The sequence below is a fragment of the Mustela nigripes genome, chromosome 14 (genome assembly GCF_022355385.1).
Source record: "Mustela nigripes isolate SB6536 chromosome 14, MUSNIG.SB6536, whole genome shotgun sequence".
Classification (NCBI taxonomy): domain Eukaryota; kingdom Metazoa; phylum Chordata; class Mammalia; order Carnivora; family Mustelidae; genus Mustela; species Mustela nigripes.
In genome coordinates, this window is record NC_081570.1 from 99,192,770 (window position 1) to 99,216,349 (window position 23,580).

Sequence of the window (23,580 nt, forward strand, 5' to 3'; positions counted from 1 at the left end):
ACGGTATAAGGTAATTATGGCCTCCAGAAGGAAAAGAGAAAGAGTATCTTGGCATAAGCTATGAAAAGGATTATGGGAAACTCACTTGAGTCCATCTCAAGACACTATCTGAGGAAAAGAAATGGAATCCTTTGATTGATTAACTTAAGGAGTTTAATTTCATTGAAATCTTTGATTTAAGTATAAAAATGGGGTTGCGCTTATACTCCTTTATTTTTTTAAAAGATTTTATTTATTTGACAGAGATCACAAGTAGGCAGAGAGGCAGGCAGAGAGGGGGGATGCAGGCTTCCTGCTGAGCAGAGAGGCCGATGCGGGACTCGATCCCAGGACCCTGAGATCATGATCTGAGCCAAAGGCAGAGGCTTAACCCACTGAGCCACCCAAGTACCCCATACTCCTTTAAAGTGAATGTGTGACCCTGGGAGAATTTCTTGGGCCTTCTGCATCTTATTTTCCTTGTCTGTAAAATGGGGGGTAATAACAAGACTTCATAAGACCTTTGTAAGGATTAAATGACATAATACCTGTAAACCACATAGCCTACTGCTCCAGGCACATACCAAACATTCAATAAATACCAGTTTAAAAAGGTTTAGACCAGTGACTAAACAGCACTACTACTTACAGACAGTACTAGCTTACCACTCAGTCTTCTAACATGGGACTATCACACATTAACTTAATGCATATTACTCAGACCTCCAGGAACAAAAGAATTTTCCTGGGTTGAAGAATAGACCACTTTCATGGCAGACCGCATTCCTTGGCTATTTGAAAGATTAGCTTCAATGACTGCTTTGAAAATGTACCTCCCCAAGAGCTTATTAGAGGTGTGCTTGGATCTGGCCAGATGACGTCATAGTCCAGCTTGGCAAGTGTCTGCCTCGCTTTGTGAAGGTGAGAAATAAAAATAAGGAGGTCTTGTAACCATTGTTATCCAACAGTGCTGGGGAATTATAGATATTCTGGTTAATCAATTATTCATCCATCAGTTCAATAAATGAGCATCCACTTTGTGCTGGACAGAGTGCTAGCTGCTGAGGATACAAAGTAAGTTAATTCCTTGCCTCCGAGAAGCCTACAATTTAGCGAAAGGACAGACAAGTAAATATGTACTACAATTTAAAGGACAATTTCCATGACCGGGGGTATGTGTAAGATGCCCCTTGTGGTTGCCTAGACAAGTGGATACGTGGTGATATCACTCTTCCAATCTGGGACACCATTTAGAGGAGGAGAATTGAGGGCAGAAGGTAGTGAATTGGGGTTTTGCTCTATTGTTTGAATTGCTTGTGCACCCTCGGAACCGAGGTGAATGGGTGGGTCTAAAACTAAGAGAATGGTCAAGGTTAGAGACCCAGTGTGGAGGCCATCATACACAAGGGGTCGCTGATGGACATGGAAGAATGTTAGGGTTGAGAGATACTGTGACACACTATCATTTAAAGGGCGGGAAGGGGAAGAGGGGCCAGAGAGGAAAACAAAGAAGGAACAGAGAGGGAGAACAGGAACCAAGATAGAATGACAGGATCAGAAAAACCAAGTGAGGATTTTTAAGATAGTCTCAGTATTTTCGAAGTATAAGTTTAATGACAGTTAGTTGGCTACTATTCCATAAAAGGATTACTCTATTTCCAAAGAATTTGCACAGTGTCTTACACATGTGTTAAGAGATTGAAAATAAATTAGAACATGATAAATGCACACTTAAGGCTAAAACTACAAACACAAGGTAACCTCTAGATAGTTTGGAAGGCACTTTGGGGTTTTCTCAGTGCCTCAGGCCACCGTTATGAACTCTAGCTATTGTCCCACTCAAGTGTGGGAGGGTTGACAAATGGGGCATTGACTGACCTCTGGATAAACCAACTTTCCCTCCCAATAGGAGGGCTCACTCACAGCAACAGAAAAGGGTGCCCAGATCCCAGCTCAGGCTAGGAAGCCAACTGACTCAATCAGGGGTATGAACCCAGCAGGAAAAACTGAAAACATTTCATCCTTCCAGTTCCCCCACCCCCTTGCCAATCATGTGAGACTTGTCACTAAAGCGAAGTTCGGAAAGCAAACCAACCTCTCATCCCATATCCCAACATACCAAAAATGATTGGGACATCTGTACCCATGTGTTTCAAGGCCTCCCAATAGCTGTCCAAACACTTGGATCTGAGTTCATAATGGTGTGACACACACTTGACATAATCAGTTTAATAGAGCCAAGAGAACCTGATTTAGAAACTTGCTTCTAAGGCTGAGCCTCTCCTAGGAGGGAACCTCTTGCCTTAAGGAAGGATTGTCACTGATGTTCTAGGCACAGGGGCTAAATGGATTAATCATGGGTCTCCCTGGGCTCTGACTGTGAGATCACTCTATGCTTTGAGTTTTTCAGCTGTCAATTCTGTTACTGTCCCATCAAAGACAACAAGTAAACTCGAGTCAAGGTGTCAGGGGATTGTTGTCCCCGGACCGCCAGGTTCCGGCACTGCCATGACCATGGGTGGTCTGGCAAAGAACGAGAGCTTTTCCAAGACAATCAGACAGTCCACATGGGAATAATTCCCCACTTGTCCCTGCTGAGTGGGATTACTGGTTTTAGAGGCATTTGTTGAACGGTACAGCTCCCAATAAGAAGGGGGTGGGAAAAGAGATAGGAAAAGGGGGAAGGTGCTGGTGGGAGGGGGCCAGGGCTGCTTGCCGCCCCCCGGGGCTATCCGCAGGGCAGTGGGCAGCTATGATTGTGCTTCCATCCACCAGCTGGAGTCAGAGCTACTCATCATCATCGTCACTGTCATCATTAGACTCCTCATCAGAATTATCACCATCATCATCGTCCTCATCCTCATCGTCACCGCCATCATCTCCATCTTCATTGTCATCATCTTCCGTGTTTATCTTTCCAGAAAGCACATCTTCAATCCAGTCCTCCAGCTCCTCGGCTGTGGGCAGGTCATCGTCATCAGGGATCTCCATCCAGACACTGTCAGCCTGCAGTGAGGGACAGAGTGAGTGAGTGAGTGATGGAAGGACCAGCCAGACCAGAGGATTCCAAGCAGCCGGGCCATGTCATCGGGAACATGTGCACATGGTTTCATGGGAATGCCTGGATGCAGAATGCTGTGTGTAGCAGCCTGCTTGTGCGATGTCAAAGGAAGCGTGCATTCCAGTGTGTGTGTGTGTGTGTGTGTGTGTGTGTGTGTGTGTAATGTGCCCACAGAGGTCTCTGGGGAAGGAGAGCAGGTATGGAGGTGAGGCTTGGAGGGTTGGCAGGGGAATAAGCCAGGCATGGCATACCAGGACTGGTAGCTGCTTCCACCCCATCCCTTTTTGAAATGCCATCTTTCCTATCTTCTGCCTTACCCCCTCACCCTGAAGCAGATCAGTGGCACTGCCTGGCAGAGTCCCCGTCCCACCCTAAACTGCCTGCCCTCCGGATCCCCGCCATTAGGTCTGGAAAGTGCTGGGGGTGGCGGGCGAGGTAGCTCAGATTGGAACAGTTCCCAGGGGTATCGAAATCAAGTAATATTATGAATCAGGACTATATTTGCACTGTTTTTTCCTTCTGATTTCATGACCGTATCTACAAGATACCTATGTAATAATAATGACAAACATGTACGTGATGCTTCCGGTAGGCTAGCCATGAAACTATCACCCATGTTTCCCTCAGGAAATAGGACTAAGAAAGAGGTCGGGGAGTGGGAAATACTTTTGCTTTTCACCATATATATTTCAGATGTTCCATTTATAAATGTTTTAACTGGAGTAAATTTTTGACAGTATTAATTATTATTATTAATTTAAAAAGCAGTGTACAGAATAAACAAATGTAGAATCCCCCAGGTGACCAAACGTCCACCAACAGGATAACAGGACATTGCTAACTGACCCCCACTCACAAGCATTCCCACCATAAATAATTATGCCTCTAATGACTTCTCTGTGACCATCTCTTTCTGTCCATTATTTATTTCCTCATTATCTGTTGTATTTGTCTTCCCTTCTGTTTTGTTATGATGGAGTTGTATCAGCAGTCAAGACTGAGGTTCAAAATTCCCCACGATCTGCCAGTATACTACACACCAGCTTTTTCCACCCTCGGTTCCAGCTGTCTGCCTGGTGAGGGGTGGCCTCCACCTCATTCACGTTCCTCCTCCTGCCCCCCGCCCCCAGCCCCCTCCATCACCTGCCATCACAATGGCAGCTTCACATGTGGGTTCCTTTGTGTAAGAATAGTTTGTTGTTGGGCCTTAGGAGAAAATAGAGGGTGGGAAGTTGGTGAAAATACTTGGGTAGAAAGTTCCAAAGAGTCAGTAAAACAGGATGGGCTGGCCCCATAAAGGAAACGTGCCCATGCATTTCCCAGGAAGTGCCCAATCCTGAAGCCATAGATTGAGACAGGCTCAGAGATTAGGCTGGGGACACACGGAGCTTGGGCAAGGCCAAGGGTCCTGCTCATTTCAGGGGAGGCTAGACTCCTATCCATGGGGTCACAGTCTGGGCTGCATGGCAGAAAACAGGACAGGTTAGCAGTGACCAGGGTATACTCACATCTGTCACATTCACCACCCCAATCTGTGGCTTGAATAGATCAATCTTGAAAGTCTTTTCCCAATAGGCAATGAGCTGAAACAACAAAAAATGAGATTAGACAGCAGGCAGAGGGCATTCCCTGTCAAAGCCACATTTTGTGGCTGGACCCACCTGCCATCCCTTCATCGGTCACCGTCGCTTTAAGGTTTCCAAGACAGCTGTGGGCACTTCAGAAATTGAAGCCTTGGCTTCAGCCCTCAAACACTTTAAATAAGTGTGGGGAAAAAAAGAGGTCATAACACCAACTATGAAGACATGTACTATAAAAGCTTCTACAGCTGTAAGGAAGAATATTACAGAGATGGCCCAATGTCAATTCCCAAATGACCGTGGCTCTTTTATACTTCATGAGTGGTCAGGGAGCCATTTTCCTTCACTTCTTTTTCAATGTCCCATTTAAAAATCCCTTACCTTGCACTACTCAGATCCACAAGATGGCGGGGGAGGGCGTGGTGGTGGAGACAAGAAGTGTCATGCAAGTAAAGGGAGGGCTTTTTCGTTCACCAGGCTTGGGATCTGCAGGGACTAATCCCTGACTGGGACAGGGCTAAAGGAGTCGGGGCCATGGGGCTAAGACAATGCAAATAAATGTTCAGTGGCAGAAAGTCTCCAACGCAAATAAGTGGCTTGATGGGGAGCGGGGATGGTCAGGAACCTGGATATCCAAACAGTCTGGAGATTTCTCCTTTGCAAACACCAAGGCAAACAAACATACAGAGCAGGTTGGGACAACTGCAGACCATCTGCAAGCTTACACAACAGAACAGTCCAGATAAACTCAAAATATAGCCAGGCAGAGGCTAACGAAAAAGTTATACTAGGGGTGCCTGGGTGGCTCAGTCAGTTAAACGTCTGCCTCCGGCTCAGGTCATGATCCCAGGGTCCTGGGATCGAGCCCCACATCAGGCTTCCTGCTCAGCTGGGAGTCTGCTTCTCCCTCTGCCCCTCTTCCTGCCCATGTGAACTCTCTCTCTCAAATAAATAACATCTTTTCTAAAAAGCTATAGTATTTAGGGTCTTATGAGGCCATGACTTTATTACGATCACCTAAGAATTACTTTCATGATATCTGAAGCATCAGATATCATGAAAGTCTCTGTCTCTGTCTTATTCTGTAAGTAAGACTGGTTTTCAGGACCCTTGAAATCATTCAACTGCCCCAATTTGACTATTTAATCATGATATGATCAGTCAGGTCCTATGCACCAAACAATAATTCCCAGAAGAATTATATCATTTAAACCTAATGATAACTAAACATGTTCTGATTACCAGCAGTTAGCTCTACCTAAAGTCTATTGACTGAGTAGTAGACAAATCTTTGGCATCAGACAGATCTGGGTTGTGATATCTCATCTCCCACCTAGTAGCTTTGTTTTCATCTGTCAGATGGGGATTATGACGGTCTCTGCCTCACAGGGTTGATAGGAAGGTTCAATGAGATGGTGCCTGCAAAGAATTTACTGTACTTCCAGGCATACAGTATATTGGCTACATCCATTGTCATCACCACTGGACTCCTGTTTATTCCCTTTAAAATTAAGTATAATAAAGGCTTTCTGACCATTGATCACTGACACTAGCAAGAGTCTGGACCTTAACTTTCTTACACATTCAACATGCTTGGACCTGGGAGAACACAATGAACAAGACAGCATCTCTGCTCTCTGAGAGGCTGCTCCTGCTCTCCACGAAGTTCTTCATCCTATGCAAAATGGTCAAGTCTAATTTTTATGACTTAGCAACTCGGGTTGCCTATGAATGATGGTCCCCACCCAAAAACATGAAAGAGGCTGTAACAGGGAGGTGGTGGGATGGGGGACAGGAATGGAAGTTCTAGTAGAAGAATTTCACCCAGCTCACTCATGTGGGTGGCTCAGATCCCTGGTCTCCAGGGAGTGAGAATGGTGGGTCTAACCATGTCAGTGCTAGCGCCCAGTATGAAGGTCCATGGTGTCCCACCATGTTGCCAAGGTCTTCCACACAAGATAGGAGTGGTCACACTGTGTTTCTGCACATGCTCCTCCTAGTGCACACCCTCCTTCATGCTTCTGGGTCTCACACCCAACACACACACGAGACTATGAAGGTGACCAAGGCCAGTGCCCAGGGCTGAGCCACTCACCAGAGGAAAGTCATCCGGGTCGATCCACACAATGCTCAGGTCAGGGTTGTCGGTGTTGTCCCTGGCAACCTGTTTCAGGATTTCCAGGAACTCGTAGCCATCTGAAGCAGGATTCGAGAAGTCTGAGTAACCCCTGTACATAAATGGCTTCCAGCATGTGGAGCCAGGAGTGTGGTCTTTCCACGAGAGTTTCTTAGGGCATTTGGTGCATACCCTCAATTATAGGATTATTCTACAAAGTGAGTTGGGGAACTTCAGCCACGAAGCAGCTTACTCAAAGGAAACAATAAAAATTTTAAATAAAAAATATTAGAATTTCACAGGGAAGTGGATGATTCTTAAAGCTGGGTTCCATTTGCTGATCAGATCAGAAGAACCCCTGCCTGGTCCTCAGTGCTCTGTTCCTTCTCTTGAAACCAACAATTTGCTATCACTCAGAGTTCTACAGACCAAGAACATGTAGCCTGGACCCTTAGTCTTCTGCAACCTGGAATCTGTAAAACCTTCAAACGAAGCTTCTGATTTACAGCTGGTTTCATAGCTTTGAGATAGTAAATGGGGTTCCCCTCCCTCTCTCACCATTTCCTGGTATGCTCTGCCCTCCCTCTCTTCAAGCAGCAGCATTTATGGCCCCCAGGGGAGGGATGATTCATAAGAAAAGCAGAGACAAGCCCTGTGAGCCTCAAGAACACAATTTTTTTTTTTAATTAAAAAAAATTAAAGCCTAAACCTTTAAGGACTGGTAGCATAAAATTTATACCATAAACAAGTTTTGGAAGAACGTTTAGTAAGAGAAAGCACACCCTAAACCCTCAGCATCCCCACCCCACTCCCAGCTAGAAACAAAGATTCTGGAAAGTCCCTGAGAAGAAGCGCCGCGCCCGTGTGTATGTGGAGGCGCATGCGTGCGCACAGATTGCGAGCCAGGGTGCGCACGTGCATGTGTGTCCACACGAAGAAAGTCCAGCTCCAGGGGATCTCAGAGCATAGGGCACTCATGCAGTGTTTCAGAATGAAACTCTGGGAAATGGAGAGGCCTCCAAATCTTTTGCAGAACCTCTTGGTGCGGCAGCATGAGGGCAGAAAAGTCTGCCAGGAGGCCCCACCAGTTCTCTGTGGCTCTGAAGATGCACAAAGCCACGGCTGGGATGGACAGGAGCAGTGGTGGGAACAAGAGCTAGAGGCCACACGGACCCACAGCCGTCTCCATCTAGATGTATCCCCCACCTGTCTACGTCTGGGAAACCGCGAGACACCAGACCTCTCGGGATGGTGAGGTGAGGTTGGGGGGCCACCCATGACCAGACACAGTTCCCACTGGGTACAATACAGGTTTGATTCTAGACAGCAAAGTTATATCTCTGGCCTGGTTGAACATGTGACCTGAAATGTACACTTTCTCTACCAGCAACTTCCCCCACCTGTCTCGGAATTCCCTCTGGCAACTGCTTTTTCTTTGTAAATGTTTCTTCTTTTGCCTGAGGTCCCAGCCACTTTGAGCCCTTCTGTTTAACAAGTCTCTTCTCTTCCCAGGAGCTTTAGCCTTTGTTTGGCTACTTGGGGCCTCTGGGTAAGGGTTTTCTCTGCACTTCCTCATCGCCTATACATTCCAGGTGAAATGTATGCCATTCTTGGCACTTCTGCTTTGAGTGGGTGTAATCACTTTCAATGTTGCTAACTCCCGACTACTAACTGTAAGATCCAGACTGGGCCCCCTCGGCCTTGCTACCTGGAAAGCAGAGGTACTGGCGGGACAGAAGAGGCCACAGCCCCTTCCTGCGGAGCTGTGCTCTGCCTGCGTGATTTTTCCATCTATTGCAGAATTGCAGGTTTCCCCCGATATCCAAAAGTAGAACATTCCTGAGAACCGAAATGTTGTAAAGTGAAGAAGCAATAACATGTCATAAAATCAAAAATCCTCTTGGGACTTCTTTTCATCAGCACAAACAGATACTAATGTGGATATTTTGTAAAAGCAAAGCAACATAATGAGAATGTTGGGAGAGCGAGGGAAGACTGTGTATCACTAGTAACCAGGTATGGCAGACACCTGGAGTGAATAAGGCCACAGGCTTTAGAGTTCACTATCATTGTGGGAATTGGGTGGAGATGGGGTTGGAGGATATTACTCCTGCCTTCTGTAGGAGTAGCTGAGAAGGTCAAGCCCCTCCAGAGTTCCACTGGCCCCTGCTCTCTGAACCTTATAGCTCCTCCTTCCCTGGGCATAGAACTGTGTCCAAACAGGGAATCTGTGTATCATAATACACAGGCCACAATGGGAAATTCTCCAAAACACTTTCCATGACTACTTTCAAGAACCAGAAGGAAGTATTCTAGAAGGTGAGAACCAAATGCAAAAGTGAACTTGATAAATCAGAAATTCACGAAGAGGCTAAAATTCAAAGACACGGACCCTGATTCACGTAGAAAGTACATCTGAGGATCAAAAGACAGACGTGAATAAAGGGAGGGGAGAAGCCATCTAGGCACCATATTGTAGAGGGACAAAGGCATCATGAGTACTATAGCTGAACACGCAAGAAAGCATGGTAGGTTTCTGATAGAAAACTGCACAGAACGTTGGAACTAATGAGAAGGAATGCTGCATATAGAATCTTTTCTACTCTACATGCTAGAGCAAGTTTGGAGATAAAAATGAAAAGATAGAAGGAATAAAAAATGGGTTCTGCTAGAAAACTTAAAAGGGTGGCAGCTTTTTTTATGTAAACAAGAAAAGTCAAATTTTTCGCTTAGTGCTTAATTTTAGGAATACAAAAGGTTTTTAAGTCCACAGAGGAGTAAGGAAAACTCAAAAAACATTCACAAAACACATCAATAAATGAGGCTGACATTAAAGCAGGAGAAACCTCATCTAGATCCAAGCACAGCTTTTCGACTTTTGAGATGATGAATTCCATAATGGACATAATCTTTCTGCATTCCTGGATATTTTCAAGAACAGAACGGAGTGGGAGGGGCAGCCCAGAATGACGCTTAAACACACCGACATTGGGGCAAACAACCTTGGTCCAGATCCTGGTTCTGCCATTTTGAGTGTGACTTTGGGCAAGTTATTTAAGTCTTGGTCCCTCATTCATAAATCGGGATGATGATAATAAAAGTACCTATTTCATACGGTGGTTGTAGGTTACATGAGTTAGTACCCTCTAAATCACTGAGACAGTGCCTAGCACAGAGTGAGTTTAAGCCATTATTCCTAAATGATCTGGATTTTTCTGCCTGAATACAAGGAACCTGGTCATTCATCTCTCCATTCAGGGCATAGGTAACAAGAACAATGATCCGGGCATAAGCAGTGTGTTTGATACAGTCTCAGCACCACACAGTAGAGAAGACAGGCTCGTAGGAAGTCACGCCAGGAGATAGTATGTCATGGGGCGGTTCCTTCTGGCCCCTGCTCATGATTCTATGACTGAAGGCCTCAGGGGTGGCTGTGCCAGCAGTTGTGAGTATGAGAACCTTGCCCCAATATGTGGATTAGAGCAAAGTTTAATTCCTTTCTCTTAAAGTCATTAAGCTAACTTGGATATTCCTGATTCAAGGTTCACAAGCCTGATACATTTTCTCCCCTTTTCCTCGCAGCCTTGGATGTGGACCTGCTGGAATGGATTCTCTTGCATCTGGGAAAGCGGAGTTAAGGCAGCTGAACTGGTCTCCCAGGTATTTAATTGTTAAAATTGCAAGTTACAAGTTCAATTTCCTCTTAGGGAGAGCTTCTGTTTCTTTGGAAAACAGGTGTCCAGGCAGGTGTCTTGGAGAAGGGAAACAGCCACCGTGGGCTCTCCCTTTTTGACCAGGAAGGCAGGTGCAGGAAGCCATATTTCACGTTTGTAATTCAGTGTAAAGACCAAGAAGAGTTCACAGTTACGATTTCATTAATGAATGGATGTATTTGAATAAATAGATGTTTCCTTCATCAGTGATACCCTAAACTTAGAGCCCTTTTGAAACTGTGGCCGTGTATCTTTCAGGAGGAAGAGTCCATAATATTTTTAAAAAGTTAATTTTTTTTTTAAAGGAGGAAATATTATTCCATGATTTGGGGGCTGGCGATTATTTCATCACCAAACCTAGAGGCCTAGTCAGTGTTTTTAATCTTCACATCTAGTCCTGATGGCCACAGGAAGATGTTCTTATTTGCATTTTAAAGACGATGGAGTTGAGACACAGATCGAGTATGTGGCTTGCCAAGCATCACGTGGGAGCAAGTGGAAGAGCCAGGACTCTAACTCAGTTCTTTGGTCTGCACGTTTAGAACCATTTCCACAATCACTTTCCCTCCCAGTTCTTGGCATTCCTACCAAAGCTATTGCCATCTTCCTTCCTCAAGATTGTGCTTGAGATTTGTGAGCGGAGTGGGAAAGCTTCCATAGGAGGGAAGCAAGAAGGTAGCACGGGGCAGAACCCTCTGGAGGACGGAGCCCCTCTCCCCCACCCCCCACCATGCTGCTGGGCACCCTCCTCCTCCTGGCCACACTGTTACTGTGTTGGGAGGGTGGGTTAAGTCAGCGAGGTCCCTAAGTGACTGGAGTCTCAGAGATCCACCTAAATAAAGAAGAGGGACACGGTGTTGAGAGAACCGTGACTCCCTCCCCTGCCACACTGACTTGGAACCTGAAGTCCCATGACCCAGGGCTGAGGGCTCGTGTGGAGCCAGGTTTCCCACGGCCAGCAAGAGGCCTCTGGGAATCCCATCTCTGTGGGAGGGGAAACCGGTGATTATGCTCTCCTCCTTCCCAGGCAGGGAGGATCTGGTGGGAATGAGGCTGCACCAAGCCCTGGGGGACCAGTTCCAGGCCAGTCACAACCCTGTCAGACCAGGGCCGGGTCTGGCAGAGAAGTGGGTATTTCGGAGCACAGCCTAAGAGCTGGGAGCCTGGGTTTGAATCCCAGTTCCACCACTTATTAGCTGTGTGACCTGGTGACATTGTTTAACTTCCTATACCCCTGCTTCCTCATCTGTACATCGGGGCAGATCGTAAGGATGGTACCTAATACACAGGGTTGTTGGGAAGATTACATGCATGGTTAGCACTGAGCAAGAACCAAAAGTTTGATAAACCAGATTTACATTGGAAAGCTCAAATAAGCAGTCAGCACTCTTACTTGAGACAGCGGATCTCAGAAACATTTTCCAAGAACCCCAGGCGGTTGCAATCCAGTCGGAACGGGGCTTGGAGACGTTCATTGCAGGGCCAACCCACGCGCGCACACAGCAGCCTGTCCTTGCATTTCCAGCTTGTTAGTGTTAATGTTCCCTGGGCCCTTAGAGGATATATCCATCCAGCATGCGCTCGTGTAGAAACGCCGCTCCGCGGACCTTTCAGCAGGTGTTATAAAGAAGATGTCAGCTTGCTGCAGACACATCTGGGGGCAGCAGAGGAGAGGTGCTCATTCTCAAACCCGTCAAACAGCAGCTCCGGGGGCATCCTGAGCGCAGGAGCTGGACAGGCCCTGGAGGAGGAAGACCAAGCAGCGCGCAGGGCCTGGGGCAAGAGCAGAGCGCCCAGGCTCGTCCTTCCAGGGCCCAGAGAGCAACACTGCAGCCCAGGGAGCAAGCTCACAGCTGGCACTGTGGGAACCGCTCAGAGAAGCGCCCCCTGGGGACTCAGGTCACTCGGATAGTCGGTTGAATTCCAAATCGGGGAACATCAGTGGACAGCAGGGAGGACAGCTGACTTCGCTTCCTTAATTGGCTCCCAAGCTTCCAGGTGGCTGCGTTCTCTTGCTCTCCCTGCCCCCCTCCCCCAATAGTGCAGCAGCATCACTGGGCGTGCTCAGAGCCAGCCTCGGGCCGGGCAGTCCCACAGGTAGTGGGCTCAGCTGCACTGGGTGCTGAAGAGCCGGAGAGAAATCTAAGCTCGTGTGTCCGCTGTGCCCCTAGCCGCGTGATTTCAAGCAAGTCACCGAACTTCTCTGGGTCTTGCTCATGGTGAGGTGGCGGGGTGATGAAGGGCAGGAGAGAGGAAGGAAGGCGGGCTGAAGGGTCACTGGAGCAGGTCGCCAGGGGTAGTAACTGCGAGGGGCCCTCAAGTCTACAGCGAGGCCTCCTGCCACCGTGAAGGAAGCCAGACAGCCCTCAGCTTCGTTCTTGGCCTCAGCCTCCTCATTTGTAAAGTGGGAATAAAACGAGCAGCGCCCACATGGGGTTCTGGCCCGAAAGCATACAAGAAGTGATCAAGAAGTGATCATCACCAGCCTCATCATCATCAGGCCACGGTCAGAGGTCAATTAAGCCTGCCAGGATTTGAATCACAGCAAGCGATCTAGGCCCTTTAACCTCTCAGACCACTTTTCTCCTCTGAGCTGGGATGTAATAATCACGCATTTATCACAGCCTGGCTTTAGGGACCCAACGAGATCATCTCCGTACACACAGTTCCTCGAGACTGTTAGCTCTTTCAGGAGAGCTGTGTGGACTTCCCGGACAGATGACCTTCTGTCTTTGGCCGGTGGGCAGGGGTCCCGTTGCGGCAGTCGGCCAGCGAGAGCAAAAGTATAGAAGGAACCGCTGTCTGGGCAGCAGCGAAATTCCTGGTCCTACAGCCACGCCTCTCTGCCCCGGGTCACACATCAGTGACCTTCGGGTAATGACTGACTAGCTGCAGCGTCAGGACTTTCACAGAAAAGGCTTTCCTAGCCCTGAGTGGGCCAGGCCCTCCCTGGATGAAAAAATACACTTCGATCCCCCACATATTGCCCCCCCCCCCCCGCCTTCAGTGCGTTTCTTCCAGCTTCCCAGGAACAAGCCCCAGCTTGGGCTCCTCTGGGGGAAGACGCAGCTTCGGGCCCAAGGATATTTGTGCAACGAGGAGGTGGAAGTAGTTTCAGGAGCTTGATTCATTGCGGCAGCAATCTCGGTCAAACAGGTTCCAGCAACTTCTTGGAGGCTTCTTTGTTCCATTGTTCCAGAGGGCCAGACAGGCTTCCCCACAATCCTGGAAGAGGGCAGGTGGGGCAGAGGGAGGAAGCCCGCTGGGGTCTGGCCAGCCCGCTGCTGCTGGTGGCAATTTCATCTCTGTTCACACAACACCAGGGATCCGACTCTGTTTGATTACAGCTTATAAACCCCGGGCAATTGGCTTCCTTCGGTATTTTCCCCTGCAGGGGCAGAGGGGTGGCCAGAAAATGCTGGAACCATACTGGCTTTTTTTTTTTTTTTTTTTTCAGACAAAGACTAGATATCCTTAAAGAGTTTTGCCAACTCTGCAAGTCAATGATGGGAAAAGTGAGACCTCAGTGAGCGTTCAAAAACTAGTAAAAACAAAGGGGGGAGGAAACCCTCAAATAATTTAGAGCATCAATTTGGTTTTGATACAATGGAACATTGTTTGGCCCTAAAAAGAAGTGAATTACTGATGTGCGCGACATACTGATGAATCTTGAACACATTATGGTAAGTGAAAGGGGCCAGGCACAAAAGGCCTCAGATTACATAATTCTAATCACATGGAATGTCCACGATAATCAAATCCGTAGAGATAGAAAGTAGATTCGTGGTTGCCAGGGACGGGGGGGAAGGAGGAAGAAATGTGGGGGGACCGCCAACGGGCATGGGGTTTCCTTTCAAGGTGATGAAAATGTTCCGGATTAGTGTACAACTGTGTGAATACACTAAAATCACCACCGAATCGCACACTTTAAAAAGGTGAATACTGTCATGTGTGGCTTCTCTCTCAAGATTAAAAACTGTATGATAATAGCATTTAGGTTTCCATCTGTAAGAACTATGGAAGCTAATAGTGTATTAACAACAACAACAACAAAAACAGGAGTGGGGTTGAAGTGTTGGGGCTCAGTCTTGGTCAGTCATCCGCTTATCCCATCGCCTCCCGACAGCTGTTTATTGAGTACCTACTATGTGTCAAGGTGCTGTACAAGGACCAGGTACATACTGAGGACCAAGACAACCTGTGGCTCCTTCATGGCCCACTATGAACTCCTTGTGCCCTCTTGGGCAGATTGCTCAACTCCTTGAAGCTTCCTCGTCTGTCCCTGTGAGTGTACAAGAGGTCTCAGGCAAATACCACAGTTCTGCAGTACCTGGGGCTGTGGTTCCTAAACCGGATGGTGCCTTAACACTTACCTCTGAGCTCTGTGCAATTACAGGTTTCGGAAGGTCCTGTTATAATCAGCCCCAGGTGGCTTTGGTTCTCATGCTGTCACGTTTGGCGACCCCTGCCCAGGCACCTCATGGCCCAAGGCCAGCTGCTGAGCCATCTTAAATGAAGTTCCTTGCCTTCTACGTGTGCCGTCTGGATCGTGCCTAGTCTCTGCATATGCGCCACAGAATGCCCACTTATGCTTTGGGGACCCTTTATGTCACAGCATTGCCAAAGGGACTCAGCATTCCACAGCCAGCAATATTGATTTTTCCTGCACTTCCGAAGCTAAAAAGAATGTGACCAGGAAAAAGTCATCCAGTTTCCAAAATAAAACAAAGCTGCTCATCCGTTTATAGGGTCATTTTGCACTTTAGAAATTAACTGCCAGTTTTGTCCAAGCCTCACTCTTTGAGGGAGTGTTTTCTATTAAGTTTCCCAAGCACATACCATATTTTACAAAGCAAAGCATACTTTGGTTGTAGTTGAAATGTAGGATCGTTATTTATATAGACTAGATCATAATACTGTTAAATAAACTTTTAATGTGGACAAACATTTCTCTCTCCCTCTCTCTCACATGCACACGTGAGGTGAGAAGCGCCCCCTGGGGACTCAGGTCACTCGGATAGTCGGTTGAATTCCAAATCTGGGAACATCAGTGGACAGCAGGGAGGACAGCTGACTTCGCTTCCTTAATTGGCTCCCAAGCTTCCAGGTGGCTGCGTTCTCTTGCTCTCCCTGCCCCCCTCCCCCAATAGTGCAGCAGCATCACTGGGCGTGCTCAGAGCCAGCCTCGGGCCGGGCAGTCCCACAGGTAGTGGGCTCAGCTGCACTGGGTGCTGAAGAGCCGGAGAGAAATCTAAGCTCGTGTGTCCGCTGTCATCCGCGGACACATGCACACGTGAGTGCACGCGCATACACCCTGTAAAGCTAGGATGTTTTTATATCCCTCCAGTACTCAGTGCTTCTTCCTAGTTTGGACAGCCAAGCAGAAAAGAATGAGGCTCTGATCCATCTACATCTCTTGGCTGTGTGCACAACTGACAACAGACTCATACCTAACTGGCGACCACCAGGGGGTGCCCAATATCTTGCGGTGGACTTGCAGACAAGCGCTGAGGCAAGAGCAAGGAAGGAGTGCTGGCAAAGGGGAGAAGTCAGATCTTGCTTAAGGTGTCAAGGGACAGATGGGGGTTTCCTACCTGGGTCACTCCTCTCTGCAAAGGCCACAATGTGGATCCCATTCAGATCATCTTCCTGGAGGAGAGAAGAATCAGAAGTTACACTCCCAGGTGGAGAGATAGAAAGGAACAAGTCAGGGACAGAGACAAAGGGTGGCATGGAAGTGGGAAGGGGGGAGGTGTTGGCGTAGTAGACATGGGGCAGGGGAACTGAGGGGTGCACAGTAAGGAAGGAAATATTGATGAGCAACTGGGCGGAATGCGTGCTGCTTGATCCATGGGTTCACAAGACAGGAGAACACACAAGACATCAGCACTGAATGGGCCTCACTCCTGTGGGCTGTGGGGTCCAGGACAGCAGCAGCAAAAGGCAAAAGGAGGAAAAACATGATTCTGGTTATTAGGAGCTCCAAGGGCAACAATCACTCTGAATATAGCTCAGTAAATTGTCAGTCTGTGTTTTGAGAATTCACCACCAGCAACCAGCAAATATGGGAACGTCTGAATGCCCTTGACAAATCCTGAAACTGTCCCCAGACTGGCAGCAGACAGGAATCTTCTAGGTCAATTAAGACGTGGGTCTGTTCTGTTCACGCAAGAATCATATACAAACGTAGGGCTCCTCTGTGAACACTCCTCCTACTGAAAAACCTGTGTAGTCAGTAAGGGGTGCCTTGCTGACTGTGGCATCCAGGTTCCCACCTTGGGGTCCTTTCTGCTCAGGTCCAAATTTTGCTGAGGGCCTCTAACGCATTTCTGTGAGTGTGGGAGGCTATGGGAAAGTGGATTTGGGGACTAGGGAAAGTTGAGGGTGTAACGTGACACGTGGGTGTGGTTGCGGGGGCTGAGGCCAAGGCCAAGGATTCAGCGAGTCCGTCACATCCCTGAGCGAGCAAACGGCATTGCATGGTTCTATGTTCTCGACAGAAAGGACCGTACCCCTGTGTCTCCTTTGCATCAATTCTTTGTGTCTCCTTTGGAGGAGGCTCTGTTGTGAGCGATGTGATTACCAAAAAAACATGGAGAAGAAGATGTTTAAGAAGGAGGCACCCGGGACAAATCTGAGTGAATACCGATTATCGCTGACACAGAGAAAGGGAGTCACAGGGTATCCCGGATATCACATCAGAATCGTCCTATGGAAAAAACTCCAGGCATCTCAACCCTCCCATGATCCCCGTTTCCATTTCAATTGATTTTAATGCTGGTACAATCCTATCTAAATGCTAATTTTTCCCCTTTGAGTTTGGAATGGACAAAAGCTCCAAAAATTCTGAGAGATTAAATGGAAAATATTATTATTAAAAACAAGAGAGTGGGCATGGGCTTGGTCAGATGCTTTGGGGAATTGAATTTTACAGATATATGTGTGTGCGTGTGCGTGTGTGTGCAGGTTTATTACACAAATCTGACACCAACCAGAAGGGGAGTCCAAGGTTTCACTGTTTTACATTTGCTATTATGGCCAGACAGAATATCCTGATCAGTTCTCATTAGGCTGTCCTGTGTCTCTGTCTCCTGCCATCAGCAGGAAGTGAGCAGTGTTAACTCTGTGAAGTAGGCTTCATTTCTGTGTGCCCTTCTAGAACACATTTGGAAATTGCTTTTGGAATTAAGAATCCATATTCATTTGTTAGAGGCTGCTCACAATTTGACTGTCACTCCCCAGACCCAAGATGGTGCCTGGATGGAGGGCTCTCATCCAGGCAAAGAACCCGTCTCTTTGTAGGGATCAAAGAGTCAGTTCACAAACCTGTAGTGAACACTGGCAAAGAGGTAGGTGCCTGCTTGGCGCCGGGTATTTTCAGTAATAAACTCACAGAGCAAGAATCCATGGGGGAAGTGTATAAATCAGGGTTCCTCAGTGAGAATCCATTGTGCACGGGGGAGGAAGAGCCAAGCTGACCATGCATAGGACTGAGACACCCCCCCTCCCCGGGGCCTTCTCTGAACCCCACAGCCTTTGCTCCAGATCACCCATTTAGCCTTTAAATCACATTGCCTTGGAAACTCTCTTTTTAATAGCACAAATCTTACCTTCTCAACCAGATGGCAAGCTCTCTGAGGAAAAGGATTATGCCTTAAAATAACAAGGATAATTACAATGGCCACAATAGTATCTGCCCCCTGCCGCTCTTTGTATCAGTTCTTTACAAGTACGTCATTTCTAAACTGCAAATGAAAGTCTTATTCCTATTTAGTGCTTAAAGAATTGAAGTGACTTACCTAACGCCACAGAACTGGTACGTGACATAACTGGGATTCAAGCCCGTTCTGTCTGGCCCCACGTGCTTTTTCTTTCCCACTGAAGGGGTCCAGAATAAGCCACTGTGGCACAAAAATTATTTTGGGCTGAAGGCATATGAATTCCTAAATGCCTTATCTACCTAAAAACAGAGGATCCCAAAAGAACTCAATTGTCATAAACCCGTACCCAAGAACCGTTCTAATTTCTCTTCTTAGATATTATCACAGAACTAGCAAATCTCCCATCTATTCCCCAAGGGCCCATTTCTTTTTCCAAAGATGTGGTTTATTTTTCCATAAGTTCCCTTTCTCCCCAACCTTCTAACAAGTCATTTTTTCTCCCAGAAGTGCCTCCTGCCTCTCCCATTTCCAATTAAGATGGTATATAAGCCCTTTGTTGAGTCACATTTCCTTGTAAACTCCCTTGCATAAATAGGTCATTAAATCTGTCTTTTGCCCATGCTCATTGGTGTTTTGTCAGTTTAATTTGCAGCCCTTTAATACAGAACCTAAGAGGGTAGAAGAAACAATTTTCCTCCTTGACATCACCAATAGCAACAGAATGAGTCTGTTGTCCCTGCAGGGTTTGCAGATGTTTCAAACTCAGATTAGTGACTCTTAGTTAAAGGAGCTGGTAAGGGGGTTTTATGTAAAATGACTGAGTCCCATATCCCCCAAAGAACTGGAGACTTAGGAATACTTTGGTGAATACCCTACTCTGAATTCTCTTTCACTTTGTACATCCATCTATCATAGTATAGATGCATACTGGAGTGGTGTTATATGTTTTAAGATTGTTTCATTTATTCAACCCTGAACTTCTAAGGACACAATAGCAATGTTCATTTTTATAAACCCTGTGCTTAGCACAAAGTAATAGGTTCTTATGAATGTCCACTGACTTAAAGAAAAAAGGATGTGTAAGCTTACACACTAGTTGAAGAAAATAGAAAGTATTAGAGATACCAAAAAGAAACCACACATCAGTCACCCACCACCCAGGTATATTACCACTGTTGCTGTTTTGCTCTGTTTCCTTCCAGGTTCTGTTGAATGTTTGTTCTCTTGATTGAAGCAATGCAAAGAAAAAAACATGCACTTAAAACTACAGACTCCCTGGTGCAATGGAATGTTCCAGGGGCTTATCTGGAGGTTTCTGGCCCCCTTTTGGAAGTACTACTTTGTAACTGCCACAAAGAGAGAAGGTTCTTTCTGAAGGAACTGCTGACTCCCATCCCCATAGACTTTTGCCCAGAACTCCGACCACTTGCCAGGATGGAGAGCTGGTTGGAAGGTGAGAGTATTGAAAGGGACGGACAAGCCGGCACTCAGTCTGGACCACCTTGCCCCACCTTGACGTTCTTTGAATCTAAATAGCAAATAACTGTTTGATTTACAAAGCAAGTATTGCTAGCCACCAATTTCTTTAGTAATAATCAAGTATGTGTTTTTTATGGTTTGCTCTTTAAAAACCCACACAATGAGAGAAAGAAAAGGTCAATAGTTGCTTTAGCTTGACTTAGTTTTCCTATCTTATTTAAATATTTTGCAACGTCTGGGGAAGTGGGTGTTGAAGATAAAGACTTCCAAGTTCATAACGGGTCACCTTCCCCCAGCTTCTGTGGTTTCATTTGCTGCAGCCCAGGGGTCTGTGAAGATGCTGCTCTTTGGAGCAATGCTTCCCTAGGTGGCAAAGGTAGATGGGGAAGGCACTTGGGAAGTGGCTTCCCAGAGATGCCTTTGACAGATTGATTTCTGCTTCTCCTTTTTAAGGATGGAAAGATGATCCTGCCTTCCCTCCGGTTAGGTCCGGTCACAGCTCCTGCGGATGTCACATGGATAGTCCATGATGGCGTGCAGGTAAGAAGAAAACCAGTCTAGTTGCCCTTTCCTCTACCAGGTTAAATTTAATACAAAGCCCTTTCCTGATGAGAAAACAATTGAATATATAGTAATGGTGGAAAATATGAGCCATCAGTTATATTATAGCGAAAGGTAGTAACTTCTCTTTTCCCTTAAGTGAAAAAAGAGCAGAGAATGAGTTTCAGTGAATCCAGAGAGTGAAATTTCTGAACTTCTGCCTATGATATATAAGAGGGAACATTGCTACTGGGCAGTGTGGGGGGCTAGGGGTATTTGTGGTCAGGGGGAGGGGACAGGACACAGCTCTCCCACCAAGGCATATGGTGTCAGGGATGTGATATAGCTGTGTCATTAAGAGAAGGTCTGAAGGAAGGGCTTCTCTTAGGGATGAAGAAAATTAAAAGAACTAAGAACAGAGACATAGCAGAAGAGAGCAGTGACAATCACTCTCAATTTAAAATGGTCATGAAAGACAGAGAAAGACCAGGTAGCAGATTCTGGTAACCAAGAACTCACACCAGGTTAAAGACTAAAGAATAGAACAACAAACCTCGGGTGTGAGATCCAAGATCAGATCTTGGGCCAGGAAAAAGGAATTTTTTGTGTGTGTGCTATAAAGGACATTAGTGGGACACTGGTCAGTTTGAATAAGGTCCATAGGTGAAATAGAAGTATACTAATTTCCTGATTTTGATAAGTACACTGTGGTTTTGAGAGACATTCCCTGTTTTTAGAAAACATCTGAAGTATAAGGAGATTTGTGTCTGCTAGCTACTCTCAAATAATTCAGGGAAAAAAATGTTTATATCCATTATCTGTCAAGAAGCATGTGATCAAGCAAATAAAGTAAAATGTTAACATTTGGTTTATCTGGTAAAGAGATCATGGAATTCTTTACATTATTTTTTGTAAGTGTGAAACGATTTTCAGTAAAAGGTAAAGATATTTTTTAAAAGAATGTTATTTTTAAAACACTGATACACTCTTTTTAAATCTAATAACAAGACCTTTTAAAGATTACATTTTTGAAAGGTTTAAATATTAAGAAAATAGGTTGCCATTACTGCTGGGTTATTCTTCGAAAGTCTGATTATCCAGACTGGATGACTTGCTCTTCAGGGTCTTACGAAATGTTTGTTCTGCCTTCAGACATACAAATAAGTTACCAGCCAGTAAGACATCAAGTGATAAGTTACTTCATGGTTCTGTTCTGTCATTTTAGACTCTGAATCAAAGACCAAATAAATAAATGCTTTCATTTTAATTCCTTTCTTCTCCCCCACCCCCTTGACAAAATGGTATCTCATGGGGATATGGCTTACTCTGGGGAACTATACTGAAGAGAACATGAGATTTGGCTCCAAATGATCTAAACTTAAGTCCCAAGATCTAATGCTTATTACTTATGTATCCCTGATTAATCAACTTAATCTGTACGATCACCAGTTTCCCCATGTAAAAGTGAGCTTTCCTCACTTTTTAGAACTCTTGAAACATCCAGTTTAAAAGGATACTGTGGAATGCTTTGAAGAAGCTCCACAGGTGTTGGTTGTTATGGTTATGGAATTTTATATAAAGCTGATGTGGAATGGGATCGCATGGGATGTTGTATCTCCATGGCCTTCTTTCTATACTATTTTGACTTGCCTGACACGTTGTCTATGGCATAGACCTAGGGGATAATCTGACTCAGCATCTTCCAGTGCCTTGAGTTGATAGTAATGAAAACAGCTACCATCAATTGGCCAAATACCTCCCAGGTTCTGGGTGTTTTACAACCACTCATCCTTACGAAAAGCCCTGATTTGAGAAGCAGAAACTAACTAAAGTTCAGAAAGATGACATGACTTGATACAGGATGCAGAGCTACCAGGTAGCAGATTCTGGATGTGAACCCAAGTCTCTATGACTCCACAGCCTGAACGCCTTCCATGATGTCACCCTGGGTCTCTGGTCGTCAGTGACCAGAAGCCAGTAGTGACTGTGGGAAATGAACTCAAAGAGTAGTTTTGCCTTGTGGGTAGTACCCAAGAGGCTTAAATTAGATCCAAGGAGAACTGGGCTTTAATTGAGCGTGATGTTATCCACGTTTCAAATTCTCCATCATCTAGACATCCACTCCAGCAAAATAAAATGTGGTTTAAGTTTGGGAACTCAAAGGGGTACTCCACTTGGGGTGGTGTCTACAAGGCAGAAAGAGTTTCTCATTTCTTACCCATGTTTCAAACATGTCTTCTGGACGCAGGCGACGTAGGGTGGGTCTGAAAAAAACAAAGATGAGCTTCTTTGAGTAGGGATTACCAAGGCAGACACCACAGCCTCAGCATAGTGAATATAAAATGAGATGCTGGTTCATTTGCAAGGGCATGAAGAGCTCTAGAAATCTCCCCTAAGGAAATGGAGCTGTTCTACCCTGCTACATCACACAGGGAGCTAGCTGGGCCTGAAGCTGCCAGCCTTTTCACAGACCCATTTGATCCAAGGATTGTATAAAGCCTATTACAGGGACCCCTGGGTGACTCAGTGGATTAAGCATCTAACTATTGATCTCAGTTCAGGTCTTGATCTCACAGTCATAAAGTTCAAGCCCTATGTTAGGCTCCACTCTAAGTGTGGAGCCAAATAAATACGGAAATAAAGTCGATTACAAACAATGGGTCAGAGGGTACAGGGTTAGCTTATTCCTAGGGCAAGAAGTCATTTCCTTCCTCAAAGATAAGGCCCACTGCTCAAAGCCCAGAGCAGGCCCAGAATGAGGACACCTGGGAGAAGAAACAGAAGTAGTGGTTCTCCCAGGCCAGGACTGCATTGTCTTATCATCAGGATCATCATTTAAAGCTCTTTAGGGATGTTTGGAGGAACAAGTAAAATTATATTTTGCTCATGGTTTTATTTCCTTCTGAATGTTGGCAAATTGTATTAGACACACTGAGATTTCCTTCTCCAAATGCTGCCTCCCTATGGGGACCAGGACAACCAGGTGATGGAGTCATAGTGCTCCAGGTTCAGTGGACATATCTGAGCGGGCATTGGAGAGGGAGGGTGGTGTGACGAGGTGTTGAACCCACTACAACATTCCATGTTTCAATATTGTCCCTCCCTCAAGGGCAGGGGTCAGCCAACCATTGCTGGTGGGCCAAATCCAGCCAGTGCCTCCTGTGTTTATAAATAAGCTTTTATTGGGATACAGCCACACCCATTTGTTTACATACTGTCTACAACTGCTTTCACACTACAGCAGCAAGGTTGAGTATTACAACAGAAACCATCTGGCCAACAGAACCTGAAATATTTATTCTCTGTCCCTTTACGGAAAAAGTTCGCTGATCCATGCTAGAGCTACTCTAAGTGGTATCAAATATGCCTCTTCTAGAAGTCTATGTATTAAACACTCATCCATGGCTAAGTTCTTTAACTACTCTGAGCCCAATCCCTTGATCTTTAACAT

General features: G+C 46.1%; 1 protein-coding gene across 1 annotated transcript in view; it reads right to left on the reverse strand.

The window, feature by feature from the left end:
- Window positions 1-204: 204 nt before the first annotated feature.
- CASQ2 (calsequestrin 2) overlaps window positions 205-23,580 on the reverse strand; it is a 62,976-nt gene continuing 39,600 nt past the window's right edge. Inside the window, exons 7-11 of the mRNA XM_059375834.1 lie at window positions 22,348-22,393; window positions 16,044-16,098; window positions 6,716-6,816; window positions 4,549-4,623; window positions 205-2,985 (exon numbers count right to left, since the gene is read on the reverse strand). Of these exons, the coding sequence (XP_059231817.1) occupies window positions 2,767-2,985; window positions 4,549-4,623; window positions 6,716-6,816; window positions 16,044-16,098; window positions 22,348-22,393 (496 nt within the window). The 3' untranslated portion in view covers window positions 205-2,766. The remainder of the gene's footprint in view (window positions 2,986-4,548; window positions 4,624-6,715; window positions 6,817-16,043; window positions 16,099-22,347; window positions 22,394-23,580) is intronic.